General features: G+C 48.9%; 2 protein-coding genes and 1 long non-coding RNA gene across 3 annotated transcripts; 2 read left to right on the forward strand and 1 right to left on the reverse strand.

Annotated features, from left to right (window-relative positions):
• Window positions 1-997: 997 nt before the first annotated feature.
• On the forward strand, window positions 998-5,458 carry LOC125531349 (uncharacterized). The gene is made up of 2 exons (XM_048695767.2): window positions 998-3,649; window positions 5,321-5,458. Exon 1 carries the CDS (start codon window positions 1,050-1,052, stop codon window positions 2,709-2,711), a length of 1,662 nt encoding a protein of 553 aa, XP_048551724.2. The 5' UTR covers window positions 998-1,049; the 3' UTR covers window positions 2,712-3,649; window positions 5,321-5,458.
• LOC125531348 (oligopeptide transporter 7-like) lies at window positions 5,237-10,013 on the reverse strand. Its single transcript, XM_048695766.2, has 6 exons — window positions 9,724-10,013; window positions 9,049-9,625; window positions 6,689-7,258; window positions 6,349-6,604; window positions 6,083-6,265; window positions 5,237-5,989 (listed from the first exon to the last, which is right to left on the reverse strand). The coding sequence occupies exons 1-6, from the start codon at window positions 9,812-9,814 to the stop codon at window positions 5,372-5,374; spliced, it is 2,295 nt and encodes a 764-aa protein (XP_048551723.2). The 5' UTR covers window positions 9,815-10,013; the 3' UTR covers window positions 5,237-5,371.
• Window positions 6,307-7,408, forward strand: LOC147957390 (uncharacterized). The gene is made up of 2 exons (XR_015610229.1): window positions 6,307-6,547; window positions 6,681-7,408. It is a non-coding gene; the product is annotated as an uncharacterized LOC147957390 (long non-coding RNA).
• Window positions 10,014-14,816: the final 4,803 nt, after the last annotated feature.

Genomic DNA, 14,816 nt, shown 5'->3' on the forward strand with positions numbered 1-14,816 from the left:
TACCTTCAGGGTAGTCAATAGGAGTTTTTCTTCTTTGTAACGTTGGCAGGACATCCGTCAAATTTATTGATCAAAAGAAGCATTATAGAAACACCTTCAAGGAAGAAAGCATAGCAAAAAGGCTAATGCAAAAAGAAAAGAAAAAAAAGGAGTAACGGGTACCACCACAGATCCAAACACCACCAACAAGCCCTCCACACCACGGGTAACTATCGTCGGGTCTCCAAGGTGACGCCTTCAAGAAGTAATGTCGAGGACACTACCATCATGGCATCACCTGATTTGGCCTAGCCAAATTTTAGGTTTTCACCCGGAGACCACAAGTGATGGGGTACGAAGATCAAACAAGCTCCACGACGGTACCTTCAAGGAGGAAGACAACATCCCTAGACGTAGTTACTGTCGGCACTGACTAGGTCAATGCATGATTTTTATCCGGAGCCGAGTCTTCCATCGGTCTTCCACCAACCATCCTGGATCCGAGACCTTCCAGTGCCACCGGATAGGGAGAGCCAAGCACACACTATCAGGAACAGACTAGTCGTCGCCGCACTCAAGAAATCGGAGAACACACGCCAACCCGGTTGGACCGCCCTACACACGCCAAGACTGACCGCCTCGCCCCGCTGGGCGCAAGGACAGGACCATTCGAGTTGGATTTGGTCTGCCTGAAACCTCCTATACACCACAGACATTGTGCGGCGCCGCTGCTCCACGGAGCTAGACGAGAACACGCTTGGAGGAGGGCCCACCAGCATCCACCGACTCCACCGCCACCGACTCCACGCCTAGATCAGGCCACTGGCATCACGGAGCTGGACGAGAACACACTTCGGTTCTTATCATCGTCGAGTCTATGAATCTAGATGTAATTTTTATTATTTCTGGTGTTCGTTGTACTGCCATGATTGCAGAGGTATAGATTTGGAGTTTTTTCAAAAAAAAAAGAGATGGGTTTGTATTTTCTTTAAGGGAGATGTCAGTTACTCAGTTCTTAGTCGCTCGTCCTTATGATTTTCCGTTTGTAATTTCTCCATCCCCCAAATACCATGCCGATGCGGCGCGCTCTCGACCTCACCCGCGCCGCCATGCCGCCGCGGCGCTGGCCGGCGGCGCCGCCTGCCTCCCGCCCCTTCTCCGCGGCGGCGCCGTCCGCGAAAACCACCGTGCAGCTCGCCCACCTCGCGCACCTCCCGTCCTCGCTCCCGCCGCCGTCCCACTGTACCGTCACCCCGCCCGTCCAGCCCTGGCCGCGCCGCCTCACCCCCCGGAGCTTCTCCCGCCTCCTCCTCCGCCTCCCGACCCCGCAGCTCGCCGTGCTCGCCTTCCGCCACGCGCTCTTCCGCGCCACGCCGCCCCTGCCCCCGTCCATCCCCGTCTTCGCCGCGGTGCTCTCCCGCCTCGCCGGCGCGCCCCCGGACCTCCTGCCGCCCGTCCTCTCCGCGCTCCGCGCCGCCCGCCTCCCGGCCTTCTCCGACCGCGCCTTCCTGCCCCTCCTCCGCGCGCTCCCGCCGCTGCCCTCCCTCCGCCTCTTCCTCTCCCTCCCGTCCTTCAACTCCCACCCCTCCGTGCGCTCCTTCAACGCCCTCCTCCACTCCCTCGTCGCCGCGCGCCGCCTCCGCCTCGCCGCCGCCCTCTTCCGCGCCGCGCCCACCAAGCTCTACATCACGCCCGACCTCGTCTCCTGCAACATCCTGCTCAAGGGGCTCGTCGGCGTCCGCGACCTCGATGCCGCCCTCAAGGTTCTCGATGAAATGCCCGGGTGGGGGATCGTCCCTGATGTCGTCACCTACACTACGGTTCTCTCCGCGTACTGTGCCAAGGAGGATCTGAAGGGTGCACAGAAGCTATTCGATGATATAATCGCCAGTGGGCGCGTGCCAGATGTTACGATGTACACAGTGCTCATCAATGGGTACTGCCGAACCGGGAAGATACAGGATGCAGCTAGGATTATGGACGAGATGGAGGCAGCTGGGGTGCATCCCAATGAGGTTACGTATTCAGTCGTGATCGAGGCATGCTGCAAGGAGGGGAAATCTGCCGAGGCGTGCAATCTAATGCATGAGATGCTTGGGGCAGGACACACGCCTGACACACCACTGGCTGCCAAGGTGGTCGATGTGCTGTGCCAGGACGGAAAAGCAGAGGAAGCACACCAAATGTGGAAATGGATGGTGAAGAAGAACGTCCCACCAGATAACACAATCATGAACACATTGATGTACTGGTTATGCAAGAGTGGAATGGTTCGGGAGGCAAGGAAGCTGTTTGATGAGCTCGAGAAGGGCTACAAGCCAAGCCTACTGACTTATAACTCGCTTATTTCCGGACTGTGTGAAAATGGGGAGCTGCAAGAGGCTGGGCAGGTGTGGGATGACATGGTTGAACGGAGATACGAGCCAAATGCCATGACTTACGAGGCCTTTATCAAGGGATTTTGCAAAATTGGGAAGCCAGATGAAGGGGCCGCAGTATTTACTGAGATGGTGACCAAAGGGTGCACCCCAAGCAAGGTTCTTTACCAAGTTTTGGCCGATAGCCTTTCTGAGCCAATACACGACGATATTGTTGGCAAAATTGTTCAAACTGCTGCCTTAAGTGGTGGGGATTTCTTGGATGGTGATTCTTGGGAGATCTTTATCGGGAGAGTGTTAGATACTAAGAGTGATACTTGGAACAAGCATCTCAATTCAGTGCTAGATACATAACCATGAGGTGTGGTGTGCAGACTCCGGTTCAAAGCCCAAAACTGACCATTTTATTCTGGATAAATTTCTCAAGTAAGTTGATGCCTTGATGGCACTAATCTTCCTCTGTAACTTCTCTGAAAAATTCTTCTACTGAAACTAATTAACACCGTCAATAGCACATTGATCTATTGGTTGTGTAAGAATGGAATGGCTGTGGCGGTGATGAGGCTGTTTGATGAGCTCATGGAGCTCTCCACACCAAGCTTGGGACTTACAACCCACTTAGTTTCAGATTATGTGAAAACAGTGAGTTACAGGAGGCTTGGATCATGTGAAAACAGTGAGTTGCATGAACAAGGTTAGAGAATATTTGAGGAACTGGAGCTGCTAATTGTTAGCAACAAAGCTTTCTGGATGAATAGTGTAGAGTTAAATGGTGTTCTTGGTTGCTGAACTCAAACCCCATGGTTACTCTGTATTCAGTTCTCATTTGCCTTGTCATTGCCTCTGCAACTCAGATCTTCCTGGGAACATTGTATTTCTGCAGTGTAAAATAGGATGTGGTCCATGGCTTGCCCTATATTGAAGTACTTTGTGAGAGAACTTCAGTGCTCCAAGTCAACATGTAACTCAGTATGTGCTCGTCCCCATCGTCACTGGTGGAGACTGCTGGGCTGTGTGTCAGGGAAGGGAAAGACAACGGAGAGGAAGATGGCGATGATTCTGACGACCATTTAGAGTTATCTCTGACAGTATTGTTGTTGATGATGATACGAGTGTATTCCTCTTAGTTTTGTGAAATATATGTGATAAAAAGGACCCTGCTGATCAGAAGCACGTATATTATTCTGCTCCCAGTCAGCAGCTCAGCTCTTGCTCCAACCTGATGAATTGCTCTTGTAAACTCAATGTCATAGAAGCTTCCCGCAGATTCATCTCAACCACAGGAGGAACTGGTAAAACATCTTTGTTCCCTATTTGTAACTGAAACTGTCAACAGTTAGAGTTCTGCTCACTAAACTACCTGCATTCACGGCAGTAGGACAATTTAATTTCTGTTATCCAAAAGGATGCCCTTAACTTGGAACCAGGCCACATCCAAATCCCCAGTAGAATCATAAGAAGTAAACCATATGATGAGGCACTAAAAAATACTCCCTCCGATCCATAGTATGTGTCATGGTTAAAGAGTAGGACGTTTCGTTCAAATTAAGTCAATTTTGATATGTTGTTTATTCATTTATCGAGCTTCCTGAGAACTAGTGTAATTTTTTGTTGGTAAGTAAGTACAGATGTGATTCTGCTTCACATCCTGGGTACAAGTCCGTCAGGACTGTCCCAACTGAATTATTTTTAACTGAACTTTGTCGGCAGAGCGAGTCATGTCCATCACCTCTTTCCTCTGGCTCCGAAAGTCTGATGCCTGCTCAAGGGCACATGGACTGTCCAGCAGCGGCTCCACAGCGGCAGTTCATGTCCGACAGGAATCGCTCGAAAGCCGACCATGACGAGCCACCGTTGCTCCAGGCCATGGCGGCGCCTTTCTGGTGAACAGACACTCGCTCCCGGAGTTCCCTGCCTGTCTGGGACTCCATCACAAGCCTAACCTTAGCCTCCAGCTCGTCGGTCCGGACCAGCCCCTGCTGCCACCCGACCATCTCCACCGCGATCCTCAGATCCTCCACCATGAGCACCTTGTTCATCCTGTGCTCCGCGTACAGCAGCCAGCCCAACATCGACACACCAGACATGATCCCCTCCAGCACCGAGTTCCACCCGCATGGCCCTGTGGTGGAGCATGTCCACCTGCGGTGCCCACCGCTTGACAACAAGCCCACAACCGTCGGTTTGCTCCACGAACCCCTCCGGCAGGAGCGCATGGAGGGCCAGGTCATCGTAGTTGACACTCTTGGGGTCTCGTACCACCGACCTCTCCAGCCCGATGGCGATCTCCCTGATCTGCTCCTCCGAGTGGCTCACCTCAGCTATGCACCCGAAGCAGAGGAACATGAGGCTGCGGTTCAGTTGCCCGTCGAGCCACGCAAGGCAGCCGTGCCCCGACGCCTCTGCTCGCTCGCCGGTCTTCTGGACCAGAGACCTGACATAGTACAACGGAGGCAGCACCACGCCGGGCAGAAGATGTCGCGGGTACCTGATGTATCTTGCGACCAGGTGTGAGGTGTCCTAGCTAGTAGCTAGCTCTTCCTTCTTACGCTCTAGCTAGTAGCTTTATTGGTAATGCCCTTGTTAATCTACTCATTTGCTACGAAATTGCAATCATAAAGTTATTTGTTGTGCTGCATAGCATGGAAGAAATCTCTGTTATGAAGTTGCGACTTGCTTTTACTAGATTCCAAATAATCAAGGAATGACTTATTTACAAGCTGGAATAGTACTTGGTTTGACAAAAAATATGTTGCAAATAAAATCCTTTTTTATGCAATTACTAGAACTTCGTCATGAATCTTTCTGAAACTTTGAACAGTAATTTTTTTTCCATCTTAACGAATAGGCAGTGCTCCTAACATGTTTTCTGGAAAATATATATGAAATAACACCAATTTCTCATCTCTGAATGAATGGTTTGAAAATAAGCATTTATTATTTACATTGATCCCTGCATGCAGGTTGGGACTTTCAATTTCTGCAAACTGGGACTACCAGACATGAGGAAATGGTCACGTATACACTGGGCAACCCTCAACAAATATACCTTTAGCAGTGGGGCAAGAAGCCAGGGGGCATCCATCCAAGTCATTGCCCCACCAGTTCAAACTGATGTTCTCCAAGCCTAGGCACAGGTAAATTAACACGGCCATGAATGCCAGGCCAGCATCTAGTGCACCTGAAAGCAGATAATTGTGCCGCTCCCACCAGTCACGTCGGTACCTATAGACCACATAGCCTGACAAAAACCCAACAAATATCCATGTGATGTAGTTGACCGCAGTGGCCGGTGGCATCTGGCCAGTGGAACCAATCAACACGGGCATGTTGATAAGCAAGATCCAGTTCTGGCCTGGGAATGCCTTGTGTGCAAACCAGACGAGGAGTGGGGCAATGGCTCCCCCCAAGAAGAACCAGTTCACCGCCGAGTAAGTTCCTAAGTCCCCAAATATTCTGCGTGGGCTAATAAGACCCCATATGACTGATGCGTCATAGAACACATGATCGCCAGGGCAGGTCCAAGGGCTGCCTGCTGGGAGGAGCTCGGTGTCGCAGATGTTGGGTATTGAGTCCATCAGCCACCATGCCGTTCCAAGGTACACAAACGCCGCAATCAGAGTTCCCACCACCTGCCATGTTTCAAGAAGTTGCTTAGTGACACAATACAACATGAGTACTTGTGCAGTAGAAATGGCAGAGCAACTATATGTGAAAAAGCTTACCTGAGCCATGAACATGGTCCTTGGGGGAATCTTCATGTAGTGCCCCAATTTGAAATCTTGCAGAAATGTCAGAGCTTGGCTCATGCTGATGTAGCCATATACCTTGAAGCACATATTTGCGACGGGCCGTCCAGGGTACAAGTACCCCATGATGTACTCTGTGATGATGTTCAATCCTGGAGTCTGCATAGAACGAAAGAATAAAATACAGGGAACTGGTGGTCTGAAGTTGTATGGCATGATATGCAATTTGTCAAATTGCGTACCTGGTTCGTAGTTGCTGTGATAATTCCGATTGGGAGGGTAAAGAAAAATGCAATGGCACATGCCAGAAGTACTCCCCACCAGGGCAGCTGGAGTTGCTCGATGTAGTATTCACAAGCAAATACAGTTACAGCAATATTAACAGTAAGGATGCAGATGAACCACCACTCGGGCACCTGCTTATATCTCCTCATAAGCTTCGTATGTACATCCACCCTCTTCTCTTTAAAAGCTGATTTGCTTAACTGCCAAATTTCACTGCACACAGTCACCATGGTTCTTAGCTGTTGCAGTTCTGTAATTCTGCGAAACTGACTGACTATTTTTTTTGCAGAATTTTACCTTCCGTGGAAGAGGAGGACATGGACGATCGTCGCAGTAAGGGATGCAAAACCAACACCATACGTGACTGCAAAGAAGGTGCTGAGGTACAGTGGACCATTCTTTTCATAGGCCTTCGTGTCAAAATGGAACTGGGAGTCCACGATGCTCGTGATGTTGTACTTCTGCCCAGTCTCGGTGAAGAGCCCATCCGAGAAGATGGGGAAGTTCCGCGCCTTGTAGAAGTTGAACCAGTACGCGATGGGCGTGATCACGTACATGATGATGAAGAATCCTGCGGCGACATTGGCGGTGGCGAACCAGGGGCTGGCGAGGGGGCTCCCGAGGTAGGAGGAGACGGAGGCCCAGTCAAGGCCGATGGAGCCGATGCCGAGACCGTAGAGGCCAGAGCCGAGCTGCTGGGCAAACACGGAGTTGGGGAAGACCCAGCAGATCCAGGAGAGGGAGGTGAGCATCTGGAACAGGTAGCCCGGGAAGATGTAGTAGACGAAGCTGCAGACGAAGGCCACCAGGAAGAACTGGCTGCGCGTGAAGCCGCCTTTGCTCCGCACTTCCTTCTCGTGGAGCGCCCTGGTTGGAATTTCCAGGAGTGGTTTCAGAGAATGGTTCGAATCCGAATCCGCAGGTTTGTTGTGTTTTAGATTTTGGAGATGATACAAAGTCTATTTTGCTGCCATGCTCAGGAAAAAGAAAACTGGCTGATGGCTATTTTACGTTCTCTGAATCTTTGGTGTTTTTTTCCGCATGCTCGAACTGATTTCCATCTTATTCTTGTTTTGCGTGTTAATTAGCTCGCCGCCTTTCCCTGAGAGAGACAAATGGAATGGAATTTCTCTCCGTTTTGTACATGCTATCTTACGGAAGAGAAAGACATTTGTGCATGATCATTCCTTTCCTGCCATCCTGCGGCGCATGTCGATTAGCTCAGTGTCTTTCCCCTTGGGACTGACACAGGAGATGAAATTCCTCTCCTATTTTGTTTGTACTACTCCCTCCGTCCCAAAATAACTCCCTCCGTCCCAAAATAATACACTTATTTTGGGACGGAGGGAGTACATTTTTATGTTGATGAAAGGAAGATATCAATGTTATATGATCATTAGCCGCCTCATCAGCCAGCAAGTTATTTCAGAGTTAAAATGTGTAAGTTGGTTGCCTCTATGGAGGGCTGTTATTCTACTGCCATGTTGAGAGATTAAAAGTGGTTGGATTATAACTGAAGCCAGCCAGCCGCTGGAAAGCTGCAGATCCAGCTTGGTGAAATGATGTGGTTTCTCCTCCTCCGCTGTTATTCTACTGCCATTGTCTCATCAGCCTCAGAGTTCAAATGTGTATTGCCTCTATGGAGGGTTGTTATTCTACTGCCATATTGAGGGATTAATAAAACTGGTTGGATATAACTGAAGCCAGCTGCTGGAAGGCTGCAGATCCAGCTTGGTCAAATGATATTGTTTCTTTTCATCGATTTTCTTTCCGTCATTTCTTCGGATTCTGCTCGAGGGTCCTGTCATATATTAATGCCCCTCATATCTTTTCATTGATTTCATTTTGTCAATGAGAGGCAGACGAGCCAACAATTTCATGGTATAGTTTGATTCAAGCCAAGGCCAGATCTGACGTGCCATGACACATGACAGATTGACAGATAGCCAACCAGCTACTGGTCTTGCTCAAACATCCAAGGAAAATGAAGGTGGCCTATGACAAAAATTAACTTGTTTGCAATTATCTTATTAATGAGTAGGCGGAGCTTGAAAAAAAAAAACCAACCTGTTTGTCAGCTTGGTCAAACGAACTTGATCTCACTATCTCAGTTAACTTATTTTTTGTGTTGGCTGCTGGCTGGTCCTGTCATCATCAGAGTTACTCATTTCTTTTCATCAATTTCATTTTCTTAACTAGAGGCAGACCGGCCAAAAGTTTTTTGTGGCCCTTGATTTCATGATGATCTGGTTTGTTGCAAGCCAAGGCCAGATCTGACGTGTCATGATCCATGACCCGATGACCGGTAGCTGGCCAACTACTGTTCTTGCTCAAACAAAAATCAAAGAAACTCCTATTTGCAAGTTGCAACTAACTAAGCATACATAGTTAACACGCATTGCTGATCACAAGCAGTAGCCAGCACGTCATGAAACGTACGTTTTTTTATATAAAAATTTGCAAATAATGCTGGCTTGTGATTAAGTCCAAGCATCATCCAGTCAACCCTCTAACAAGCACACAAGATGAGATTGTTAATTAAGTGATTAAGATGTGTAATGCAAGTAGTAATTCATAAGTAATTAGTGGTTGCAAGGAATTACTGTAGTAATCATGCTGCTTGCCGGAGGGAGGTGGGAAGAAGCGTGTGTGCGTACCTGAAGAGGGAGACCTGCACGAGGTTGGACGGCCACCACATGGCCGCCGGCTCCACCAGGTACCGCCGGAAGATCCCCGCCCACCCGAACCCGAGCACCTGGGTGGTGAGCACCACGAGGAGGGACACGAAGAAGGTGAGGTTCTTGCCGTAGAAGACGCGGACGGCGGTGACCACGTGGATGGCATAGACGGTGCCGGCGCCGGCGTTGGCGAAGATGGTGATCAGCACGTGCTCCTTCACGTTGAACGGCCCCGGGTTGAGGGTGAACTCGTAGGCCCTGCCGCGGAAGAAGGCCCGCTCGGGAAGCGCCGCGGCCATGAGGCGGCCGAGCGGCACGACGGCGATCTGCGCCGAGATGGCGGTGATGGTGAGCGGCTCCTTGCGGTACCAGAAGAACTGGTTGAGGAAGGAGAGCACGGCGCAGGACGCCATGCCGAGGACCCACATCCGGAAGGTGAGCACCGGGGTGTCCGGGTCGTCGCCCACGGGGACCGTCAGCGCCACCTGTTCGATCGGCGAGTTCTCCTCCTCCTCGTCGTCATCGGGCTGCGGCGAGCTCCGCGACGTCGACGGCACTGCATGGAGAGGACAGACCGGTTAAACGGCCAGCAGCAGGAGCCGGAGCAGAGGTGTACCGTGAACGTGTGCGTCGAAGCAGAGACAGCGAGCTTACGGAGCGGGGAGGTGATGCCGTCGCCATGGCCACGGTGCCGGAGCTGACCCTCCTCCTCTTCTTCTCGGTGAGGTTGGGAGGAGGAAGCCATGGCCGGATAGCTCTAGCCGAGCTAGCGTACGACGGACTACCTCCCTAGTCCTGGCTGTCGTTCTTGGGTCCTCTACCTCCTCCTCTTCTCCTCCAGCCGTCATCACATCGGGCTTAATTGCTCCTCGTTTTTGTGTGAAAGGGACGGCTGTACTAGAAATATCGATCGATCAATGGCAGTGTCGTGGACATTTTACTACAGTATTAGCCGGAAGTTGGAACGACGACGAGATCTGAAACGCGATGCATGCATCGACATGATCCGTCCATAGTCAACTACTACTCCAGAGCAAGTATCACTGGCCACGTTGGACTTGCGGGTGTACTCACAGGAGGGAGCCATCGTATCACTGGCCACGTTTCCGGCCAGGTTCATCATCACTGAAACCATCAGGAGGACGCCATGCCCAGCACCCACACCCTAGCTAGATCACTGATCAGATAGATAAGAATGGCGCACAAGTTACCCTGCTGCTTGTTGTCGCATAATCCCAGCTTGCTCAGCCCCTCAGTTCCCAACGCCGCCCGCCAGCGCTGATTATCCTCTAATAATCCCAGCTTGCTCAGCCCCGCAGTTGGTAGGGGCGATCCTTTTCCTTTTGGGAAGAATGAGCGATCTTATATTAGCGATTTTTCCTTTTATTACCAGATCTCAGTGTAGGTGATTAAAACAAGCCAGATCCCAGCTAATTTTGTGCGTGAGCGTGTATGTATCGTGTTAACGGTTGTAGGGTCTTGTTGTACTCTACGAGTTCTTTGCTTCCACGAAATGCTATCATTTTTCATTTTTGGCGAGGACCCGAGATGATCAATCCATGTTCTTTTTGGCGAGGACACGAAATGATGGTCCAAAGATAGAAGAAACCGAAATCCAAAGGCTGGGTAGGGCAGAAAGATACTTTCTGAGCTATATACTACGTTTGTCAAGAGATACTTGTCGCTCAAATAAATGTATCTAGCTCCATTACAAGCGTGCACATATTAAATTCATGTTTTAATGTCAACTAGAGTCTCTGATTCTTTCTGAGATAAACACTGATCTTAACGATTCCAGTCATTAAAATCATAGATCAGGCAGAGTTTCATAGCCTCTTCCAGTCACATCATCAGTTTCTAGCGTATTAGAGTCACTCAATTTATTAGCAGCAATCATGCATGCGCGGATGGTGTACTATCTCGTGGCTGGTATTTTTATTCCATGCATGCATGATGAATCTCATAGCCAACGGGAAGTTTGTGTACTGGCAGTAGGGAACCTTCGTACCACCGGCCACGTTCCCGGCAAGGTTCATCCCTGAACCCATCGTGTGGCGTAGCCTCAATCGAGATGTATATCTGCCTGTATTTTTCCTTTTTTCAGATTTTGCTATTTGTAAGTTGTCTGAAAATGAATTCGGCATCAATCAATTTTGCACAACTCGAGCCAAAAACAGGGACATTGCGTTGCCGGTGGAGGGTAGCCTGGAACGAGCCAGAGGCGGTCATGTCGAGTATGGTTCCGGCGTCAGCAGTGGAGAAGAGCCTGATGGTTGATGGGTGTGGGTGCGGACAACTGACGAGGTGTCTCTAAAAGGCGAGAGGACAACGACACCAGCTACTGGTATACTAGGCCATGGGATACCTGACCCAGCCCGAGAAAGCCCGACCCCACCCGGCCCGGTCTTTCCCACGGACCAGGACAAAGCTTAGGTTTTGAGCCTGAAGACCTAGTTAGTCTGCCATATGTGCGTTTTAGGGGAGAGGCCCGGCCCATGTGAAGATGGCAACGGGCCCCGAAGCCTATGTCCCCGTGGGTTTTTACCCTATTAGGGTCATGGGGATGAGCTTCTTTTCATCCCCGCGGGGCTGTTGCTAGGCACATTATACAACCTGACATGTTTCATGGGTTTACACCCGTTTCGATAGTCCCCGAACCTGAGACCCCACAATACCCGGCAAAATATGCTCCGGTTTGTTACTGAAATATGGTTATATTTGTTGCTAAAATGGGGTATTGTATTGTGTTGAAAAATGCCCCTTGTAGCTATTGTTATTGCTCTTTTTGCTCAAGTTATGCTGCTGAAACGTGACCCTTGTAGCCGCTGAACCATGTACTATAGTATTGTGCTGAAATTTGCTTGAGTTATGTTGCTGAAATATGCTCTTTTTGCTGCTGAAATGATATTCTTTGTTGCTACTATGTTTGCTAAATATGTCGATTTCCTCGTGGGTTCCCATGAGTTTAGAAAACCTGGCGGGTTTAGGGGACGGGCAAAAAACTAGCCCCGCGCACGGTGAAGGGGATGGGGACGGGTTTGCGATTTTCTCGCGAGGATGGGTTTGAATAGGCAAAACCCGATGGGTTTCATCCCAGTTGCCATCTTGAGGCCTGAGGCTTGGCAGGCCTTTTCACTGATGGGCCTGGCTTGGACCTGAAATCTAGACTTGACGGCCGGGCCCAGCCCGGGCCTAGGTTTTCTGCTTCGGACTTTGTTAGACCCGGCCCAACGGATGGCCAGGTATAGCTGCACGTGGCGGGATAAGTTTGTCCACTTAAAGTTTACGAGAAAAGACCATGTGTAAACTGCGTTTGTCTAAGTAAAATTTGTCTTTTCTTGAATGTTTGCCCAAGCTTGGTGCAAAACAGTTTATGCATGGGCTTTTCTTTCTCATGAAACTTACACGGTGCGCAGCTTACTTTTGTGTGTGAGCGTGTGCGTACGTGTAAGGATGGTAGCTTCTTGTTCTTCTCTTCGAGTTCTTTGCTTCCACGAGATGCTAATCATTTTTTATTTTTTGGCGTGGATATGAAACAATAATCATTTTCCTTTTTTGGCGAGGACACAGAATGATGATCCAAAGATAGAAGAAACAAAATTCCAAAGATTGGGTCGAGGCAGGAAGATACTTTCCGAGCTATATATGCACTCCAAGCGTGCACGCAGAGATGGCGACACGCGTAAAATTCACGTGTGAACATCAGGTGGAGTCTCTGATTCTTTTCAGACAAAAAAACATTAATTTTGATTCAACGATTCCAATCAATAAAATCATAGATGAGGTAGAGTTCCATAGCTTGTTCCAGCCACATCATCAGTTTCTAGCCAATTAGAGTCTCTGTCTGCCGCTCCTTGGCCGGTGGCGGGGAGGGGGTTACTGGTGCCTCAGATCCGGCCAGTATATAGGCAGGGTTTTAGTCCTCATAGATGTGATGTTTAGACGGATGGCGGCGCTTATTCTTTGAGTCAATCTTTCGGGCTCCGATCCTCCTTAAGTTTGTCCGTTGGGACGGATTAGACGGAGCTCCGACGTAGATTCCCGCCAGCTCCTCGGGGTAACGAGGTTAGGATTTCTCGTCGCGCGTAAGCAACGATGATATTTGGTGTTAGGTTCTTCAAATCTATTCAAGGATTCAACGGTGACGACTGTGGCTTCAGGGCGCTGGTCCTTAGGGGCATGTGCACGAAGACTTTCCGATGATTTTTTTATTATATTTGAGGTGTTTTGTACTGTCGGTGAATTTTTATAATAGATCTGACATTTTTCAAAGAAAAAAGGGTCACACATTTTACATTAGAAAAAAAGAAATTCGGTAAGATAAGAGCATGTATAATGGTGCTATCTTAGCAGTGTCATGTAGGATAAATGATGAGGTGTAAAAGAAAGAACACATAAAAAAAGGCTTGTCTTCTCTTATTTAAGAGAAGACAAGAGATGATCTCTTGGCATAATATGTCTCACCGTATTTTTTTAGGAATAGCCAGTTATTGAAGATAAGACTAAGAGATGACATATTATAGACAATTTTGTTTGTCACCTCTAAATTACATGCAAGACTTAAGATAAGATCGTCTTATCAACCATTATACATGCCCGGGGTAGAGTAGATGAAGCTGTCGGTTTGCTACAGCGCGAGCAAGAATCTCAATGAATATGCGGTTTTGGACGGTTCCTCGTTTGCCAGCAGGGCGAGAGGGAATCGCGAAGGAGCAGCATACATTGACGTTGCAACTTGCAACAATGGCCCCGGATTTGTCGGGTAGCAATCAACGTATGTCTCGTCCTATTATAGCAGATATGACATGCTAGATCCAAAGGAACGAGAACCACTCGATGCACGGTGAGGTGGCTGGTTAGTTGGTGTTGGAAATATGTCCTAGAGGCAATAATAAAATTGTTATTATTGTATTTCCTTATTCATGATAATTGTCTATTGTTCATGCTATAATTGTATTAACCGGAAACCGTAATACATGTGTGAATACATAGACCACAACATGTCCCTAGTAAGCCTCTAGTTGACTAGCTCGTTGATCAATAGATGGTCATGGTTTCCTGACCATGGATATTGGATGTCATTAATAACGGGATCACATCATTAGGAGAATGATGTGATGGACAAGACCCAATCCTAAGCCTAGCACAAGATCGTATAGTTCATCTGCTAAAGCTTTTCTAATGTCAAGCATCATTTCCTTAGACCATGAGATTGTGCAACTCCCGGATACCATAGGAATGCTTTGGGTGTACCAAACGTCACAACGTAACTGGGTGGCTATAAAGGTGCACTACGGGTATCTCCGAAAGTGTCTGTTGGGTTGGCACGAATCGAGACTGGGATTTGTCACTCCGTGTAATGGAGAGGTATCTCTAGGCCCACTCGGTAGGACATCATCATAATGTGCACAATGTGACCAAGGAGTTGATCACGGGATGATGTGTTACGGAACGAGTAAAGAGACTTGCCGGTAACGAGATTGAACAAGGTATCGGGATACCGACAATCGAATCTCGGGCATATACTATACCAGTAGACAAGGGGAATTGTATACGGGATTGACTGAATCCTTGACATCGTGGTTCATCCGATGAGATCATCGTGGAACATGTGGGAGCCAACATGGGTATCCAGATCCCGCTGTTGGTTATTGACCAGAGAGATGTCTCGGTCATGTCTGCATGATTCCCGAGCCCGTGGGGTCTACACACTTAAGGTTCGATGACGCTAGGGTTATAGGAAAGGT

The sequence above is a fragment of the Triticum urartu genome, chromosome 7A, assembly GCF_056163025.1.
Source record: "Triticum urartu cultivar PI428250 chromosome 7A, HENAU_Tu73, whole genome shotgun sequence".
Lineage (NCBI taxonomy): Eukaryota > Viridiplantae > Streptophyta > Magnoliopsida > Poales > Poaceae > Triticum > Triticum urartu.

What these genes read in the sequence shown, in the direction of transcription:
- LOC125531349 (XM_048695767.2), top strand. Translation starts at nt 1,050, where the DNA reads ATGCCGATGCGGCGCGCTCTCGACCTCACCCGCGCCGCCATGCCGCCG.
- LOC125531348 (XM_048695766.2), bottom strand. Translation starts at nt 9,814, where the DNA reads ATGGCTTCCTCCTCCCAACCTCACCGAGAAGAAGAGGAGGAGGGTCAG. An exon ending in CGGCATCACCTCCCCGCTCC is followed by an intron (nt 9,626 to 9,723) that starts GTAAGCTCGCTG and finishes CTCTCCATGCAG; the next exon opens with TGCCGTCGACGTCGCGGAGC. An exon ending in GTGCAGGTCTCCCTCTTCAG is followed by an intron (nt 7,259 to 9,048) that starts GTACGCACACAC and finishes AATTCCAACCAG; the next exon opens with GGCGCTCCACGAGAAGGAAG.